Source organism: Ursus maritimus, unplaced genomic scaffold (assembly GCF_017311325.1).
Source record: "Ursus maritimus isolate PB19 unplaced genomic scaffold, ASM1731132v1 scaffold_25, whole genome shotgun sequence".
Lineage (NCBI taxonomy): Eukaryota > Metazoa > Chordata > Mammalia > Carnivora > Ursidae > Ursus > Ursus maritimus.
The window spans coordinates 28994983-29001748 of NW_024425008.1; the positions used below are offsets into that span (position 1 = coordinate 28994983).

The 6766-nt window shown below is 54.3% G+C and overlaps 1 protein-coding gene across 2 annotated transcripts in view; it reads left to right on the forward strand.

Moving 5' to 3' along the window:
• Positions 1–6335, forward strand: part of MAP3K9 (mitogen-activated protein kinase kinase kinase 9) — a 75669-nt gene extending 69334 nt beyond the window's left edge. For both annotated transcript variants that reach the window (XM_040641715.1, XM_040641714.1), the window contains one exon: positions 108–6335. In XM_040641715.1, coding sequence (XP_040497649.1) covers positions 108–592 — 485 coding nt within the window. In that variant the 3' untranslated portion in view covers positions 593–6335. The remainder of the gene's footprint in view (positions 1–107) is intronic.
• The last annotated feature ends 431 nt before the right edge of the window (positions 6336–6766 follow it).

Here is a 6766-nt window from a genome sequence, read left to right on the forward strand (position 1 = left end):
AGTCCAAGTGACTGGGGACATGGCAGCTGTGGGGAGGGAGCAGTTTATACCTGGCCCAGAAACGTGGTGCTGTCGTCTGATGCTTCTCCCTTTGTCTCTTTGACCAGGAATGTTGAAAACCCCCAGCCCCAGCCGAGACCCCGGTGAATTCCCCCGTCTCCCTGACCCCAATGTGGTCTTTCCCCCAACCCCAAGGCGCTGGAACACACAGCAGGACTCCACCTTGGAGAGACCCAAGACCCTGGAGTTTCTGCCTCGGCCGCGTCCTTCTGCCAACCGGCAGCGGCTGGACCCTTGGTGGTTCGTGTCCCCCAGCCATGCCCGTAGCGCCTCCCCAGCCAACAGCTCGAGCACGGAGACGCCCAGCAACCTGGACTCGTGCTTTGCTAGCAGCAGCAGCACTGTGGAGGAACGGCCCGGACTTCCGGCCCTGCTCCCGTTCCAAGCGGGGCCGCTGCCCTCCGCCGAGCGGACGCTTCTGGATCTGGACGCAGAGGGCCAGAGTCAGGACAGCACTGTGCCGCTGTGCAGAGCTGGACTGAACACACACAGGCCTGCCCCGTATGAGATTCAGCAAGAGTTCTGGTCTTAACGTGAAAAGGGTTGGGGGCGGCCAAGGGGGAAGCAGGAGGAGATCGGGGGAGCTGGCTGGCACAGCCCTTTCTCAGAGTTGGACCCCCTGAAATCCAGCCCTACTTCTTGCACTGATAATGCACTTTGAAGATGGAAGGGGTGGAAGCAGGGCCACTTCAGAGGGTCCCGTGCCCTGCAGGGCCTTTCTACCCATGTCCACTGGAAGGGGCTGTGGCCATCAGCTCTGGCTGTGTAGGGGAGGGAGGGGTGCGTGCATGTCCCCCACCCTCCACAGTCTTCCTCGCCTTTAGGGTGACCCTGCAGGGTCACTCAGCCAAATCTGTCTGCTGCTCCCTCTCCTCAGCCCCCCAGGGAAGCCCAGAGCCTGTCCTGGAGTCCTTTTGTTAGCCCGGAGTTTCGCCTTCCCAAACACCAGTATTGGATACTCCACGATTAATTTTGTTCCTCTTCCACATTCTTCCCCCACACCCACGAATCAGAATCTCATTTGGGGTGAGTTAGGAGCTTTTCCATGTCCTCAGCCCTTACGTGCCAGCCGGAGGATAGAAGGCACGGTGCCCGGTGTGGGGTGCAGGAGTTGACGGATCTGGCACTTACCTGCCTGCAATTCCAGGCGCCCCCCCCCCGATTAATTTGAGCCTCGCAGGGTTAAGGGGACCTGCCTCAGTGAGAACTGGGGGGAGGAGGAGGAGGAGGAAACCCAGAGTCTAGTGGCAGCCAAGAGGGTCACAGAGTCTGTCCTTGTTCCTTTTGGAAACATGCAAATCAGGGCAGAAACCAGCACCTGTTGATGGCATCCATCTCCTACCCGGGGTCTGGACGCGGCCAGACCAGTTTCTGCCACAACCATGCTCATCCCAGGGATCGTTTCTTGGGAGACTCACTCACCAGTGCCAGTTCTGAAGCCAGAGACAAAGTTCCTGTGTTTGTCTGTTTTGTTGTCTGCTCTTTATGTGCTCTGCCCTTCCCTTGATCTTTCCTCCCATCCCCGGGATCTGTGGACTTCAGCTTATGTGTTTGGTTGGTAGAGACTTGGCACTGCTCCAAAAGAGCATATTGGTGGGGGTGGGGTGGGGGCCCCTGGACACTGGGAGCTGGACCGGTGGGGATTTCTTCGCAGCCAGGCCATCCGTTTTCTGGGATGCCCTTCAAGGACAACGGAGCCTTAGTACCTTCCGCAAATGGATACGGTGAGGCCATGATGTTTGTAAGGTGCTTAGAGAGCCCCCAGTGTGCAGCAAGCTCTGAGCCCCAGGCTGTGCAGACTGACCACGGCCTCTTGTCTCTGTACACAGTGGCCCCTGCTGCTGGGCTCTGGACCCTGAACTGGGGTGGAAGGAGAGCAGAGGCCAACCCCGACTTTTCTGGAATGTGTTTCCTTAACTTGAATGTTGAGTTGCTTCCGGAGCTTTCTCCTGTGTACCTTCACTTTTCCCCTTACCCTGAGGCCTCCTGTGTCAAGTGTGAACAGTTCTCTTTGTGCGGGACACACACACAAACTTGATAGAGAGCAGAGCTTTAGGCGGTGCTCCTCTCCCCTCCAGACTCTCCAAATGTTGCTTCACTGTCCTCTCTCACGGAATAGTTCCCTGGAAGTGTCGTAGGACGGCCCGCAGGCTGCCAGCGTTTGCTGCCTGGAGGCCAGAACACAGGGAGCCACAAAGCTGGCTCAGGGCATGCGTTTGGTCACTGCTCCGTCTCTCTCTCTAACTGATAAAGTCCCATCGTGGGAATGAAAAAAGGGGTGACCTTGGTTTTCAAATTGTTCCTTGTTTTAGGAGCTCACTGGCACTTTGGCTCAAGGGCACCACCTCCCCTTGGGTGGGAGGCACTCTTAGTGTATGTCCCCGGGGCTTTGCTGCTGGGTCTCATCTCCCTTGCTTTGTGCAGTGAAGACTGAAAGAGATGATTTTTGCCTCCATCCCCTCACCCCATGGCCAGAAGGGGGGAAAATGTGAATCCTGTGCACAGTTCCAGCCAACCAAATGGCTCCCCTTCATTCTTGATGGGGAGAGGGCGGCACGTGGTCTGTTCTTGCCCTTCCCTGGACTCTCCAATGCCCCAGTTCCTAAGTCACTAATGCATCGATAAGGGTTTGGCTCCACTGAACGGCCCTTCGGTGGGGTGCAGCATACAGCAAAATGCAAACCCTGCTGGCTCTGGACAGTGCTCTGTGCTGTGAGGCAACTAACCGTTTTCTACTTTTTGTTCTTTGAGGCTGCACCCATCTTTTCTGGAAGTGGTAGTATAACTGTTGCCGTGTAGGCTTAACGGTGGCCACTTGGCATTGAGTGAGAGACGGAACCCATTACTCCCGCATCCAGAGGGAAGACAGGGGAAGCCTGGGTCTGCTGAGGGTAGAATTGCACATGCAAGAGGCAGAAGGAGGGTTAGTCTGCAGCTGCTTCGCTGAGCTTGCACGAAGACGGACGAGTTCTTTCTCAGCTCCTCCAAACCCTGTCTCTGACGGGCTCCTGCCCGCCACTCTCTCTGTGGGGCGAGGCTCGGTTGGATAAGGATCCTGTATGATAATGGGTTTGAGTTGCTTTCTGTCCGCTTTGGCTCCCTGGTCTCTGTGGTCACGGTCAGGAGCAGGCCTTGAAGCTGGGATCAGTCCCTGCTGTGGTATTAGCCAGCATCCCCTGTTCTCTTTCCTTCTCTTTCCTCAGGAGCACTTTCTGCTCTTGGCAGGGGCTCACTACCTGGAAGATGGTACTGCTCTCTGCTCTTCCTCCTTGGGTCCTTCCACTGATTCTAAACAGGATTATCTTCTATTTCCCCCCCTGGGGATCCAGGCCACTGCCAGGGGCTGAGTGGATGTCCCCATTTCCCCCATGTGTTGTTTCTAAGAGGCTTCGGTGGATGTTTTTCGCTTCATATCCTTTAGTATCCCAGGGGTCTGGTGGTAATGGTGAAGGTGGTGACGATATCGTACATGGGTCAGCACTGAATAGTGCTAACCTTTCCTCCTGACCTTTACAAAATTGCAACATTGTCCTTCTGATACACTTGCTGGTAGAGAAGAGGCAATGCTTGAAGAGGAAGAAATTCAAAGGAAGAGAAATTGAAAGGCTGCTTGGGCGGGCTGCTGAGTTGGGCTCGGAGCTCTTGAGCCATGAACAGGGTGGCTCTCTTCCACTTTCTGCTTTGCTCTCTCACCTCGGGCTTGGTTTTTAGCTCCTCTCAAATTTCCTTCCTGTAAAAGCAACCATTGCCTGCTTCCCTGTCAAGGGCAATGAGGACGTGTATCTGAGCAGGTCGCAAAGCACGCAGCTCCCTGCCTACCATCAGGATGAACTGCTGACATGAACAGGGCGGGTCTCACCACTTTAGCCTCTAGTGGACTTGTCTGCTTTCTGGAAGAGTAGTGATTTGGAGTTGGCTTAGCACGGGGCCCGTGGTCAGACACATGTTCTGCATTTATGTAGCACCTGGTGTTTATAAGCATCCTTTCTAATCGCCCCACTTGTCGGGCTGGCCCTCACCACTAGTGTCTCAGGAAGGAGGAACTAGGAGACGGGGAGGCTGGAGGCAGCATCAGAATGACAGTTTGGGGTCGCATATTGTTTAGGAGTCATTCCCAGAATCTGCTTTGTTTTGGAGTCTGGAATCAGGCCAATTCCTGGAAGAATCTTTGGGAGAAGGTCTGCCGGCCCTTGAGATACATGTCCTGGTATGAGGCTCTTTACAAGGCCCCTTTTCCCTCAGACCATGGTTGCTCAGGGACACAACAAGACACCCCAGGGGCACCTAGGTGTGGCTTGTTGTCAATGCTCTTGCTCCTCAGTCCCCACAGTGGAGGCCCCCTCCTCCCTTGCCCCCCCCCCCCACAGGGAGGGAGACACCTCCTGAGCATTGCTAACTCTTCAAGCTCGCTTTTCACAAAAGCACAGAGCAGCGGCCTCTGAAGGCTGGATGGCTTCAGGCAGCCTTGACCTTTTCCTCGTGTGTTCAGTGAAGCCTGTGCTTTTGGCTCAGACACGTGAGGGCGCCCCTTCAGGCAGGTGGGAAACACTCCGTTGCCTCTTGAAGGATTTGGGGGAAGAAGCAGATGTTGCCCTCGCTGCAGTGCCAGGCTTTTCCTGAAAGCTCTGCCAGAGACTGGCCGGGGTCAGAGGTGAGAGCAGCCCACAACACGTTGTGATGCTAAGTGACCGTGGAGGCAGGAGCGGCAGGCTGGTGTTGACCAGAACTGCCTCCATACTAGTTGTGTGAAGTTGCAGAGGTTTCTTCCCCTCTCTGGACCTCTGAGCCCAGCCACGAACTGAGGGGGATCCTACCTTCCCCGCCTGAAGTACGAAGCCCTTTGACTTTCAGCTGTCTGATCCTGGAACCCAATGTCCAGCACCGATGAGCCTCACCTTGCTAGATGGCTTCCCTTCGTGGAGAGTGTGTGCGCGTGTGTGCGCGTGTGTGTGTGGCTGTAGGTCGGAACCAGTAGGACAGTTTCCTATGGTTCGGCCACTAGGCCACCTGCCTCTCTCCTTGGCTTCAGGCCCGAGGATGACCTCTTGTCAAGCTACATTTGTTATTAGAAGCACGTTCCCAAATGCTCTCTTCTTTCAGACAGATCCTTGCTTTCTTAGATCAGGAATTCAAATGAGTGAAAATCCACATTAGAAAGGAAAACACTGCTGCCTCTGGGCGTCCTCAGTCCCTAGCACCTCCCTGGCCTTGTCACCTGGGCACTTGCCATCGCAGGCACTGGCGTTTGAAGGCGGGACGCAGAGACGGGCGTCCTGGCTAATGAAGGCTAAGTTACGGGATTTTGGTGCCTAGTTAACCTGACCCAGCTCTGGGTGGCTGTGCAGGCCAGGTGAGCCTCTCGTCCACTTCTCAGACTGTTGACTATTTTCCATTTGTCCTGATGAGATACCGACAGCGCCCCCCTCCTTTGTTCATTTCCAGTCTTGGGCTCTGGAAGCACCGCGGCCTCCCCAGGCTGCTCAGGGAGCCCCAGCATTTGTTGTTCTGAAGGTTGAGCTCCTTCCTTTAATCTGGAGCCAGAAGGACTGGCCTTTCTGATTCTTACTGCCTGTGGCTCCCCGCACCCCCTCACCCCAACCGGAGCCTTGCCCTGGGTCCCTCGCTCACGCTGCAGCTAGACCAGAGAAGAGCCGTTGTGGTGAGTTACACGCCCTTGGTCCCCAGTTGTAGCAAAGAAGGGAGCTGATGAACTCGTCAGCTTTCTCCTCTGGTTTTCCTCACTGTCCATCCTAAACACGCACACACACACAGACTCGCACGCTCACACACTCACATGCTTGCACACATTTAAACTGTATCTTCTGGAGGATTAAGGAAAGAGGTTGGAGATAGGTTTTACTTGGTTTGCAGAAACACTTTGGGATTTTCTTCCCCGGTAGAGCCTTTGAGTCTGGGTAAAGTGAAAGTTCACATTTGTGTTCGTTTTGTTTCTCTGGAATTAGCTACTAGTTTTCATTCCTAGGTGCCAATGTCTTGTCCATATGTCCTGACCCTGTGTTCTTGAATTCCCATTTTGCTTTGGGATTTAAGTTATTGTAATTTGTCAACAATATTTAAAAGTAGAAAAGTCCTGAGGGAAACTTACCAGGTTCTTTTCTTTGGCTTTTTTTTTTTCAAGGTACTGTAAATTGTTAACTAGGGATGCCAAGCAGGCTTGGTTCAATGGCTAAACCTCTTGTATTACAGTGTAATGCTGATGGAGCCTGGTCCCACCACCAGAGCACACACAGACTTGAATAAAACTGTTACAACAATGACTTCTGGTTTGCCATGTGCTTCGTAAGCTATCCTTTCCCCTCTTTTTAATTAAACAAAATGTCCAAGTAACTGGCTCTTTCTGGGGGATTTCCATACGTGGGGAAAAATAGAACCCATGGCTATGGAGCGGGAAAGAGGAGGTGGATAACGAAGGCCCTGGAGCCCCCGGCTGGACCACAGGGGCCCTTCTGGCACATGGCACTGAGCAGCACTGCCTAGATGAGTCTGTCTCTTCTCACAACTGACTTTTGCACGGGCCACGTGGGCTTTCAGAGCCCCCGGCAAGCATGTGCCGTCTCCCACCCCTCTCATCCTCCACCCTGGTGTTCCCGGGGAAGTGGTAAACGGGGCTAAGAGGATGGACACACATGGAGTCGCACACTTTAGACAAGATGTGCCGGCTGTGAGGAAAATCTTGGCTTGCTTG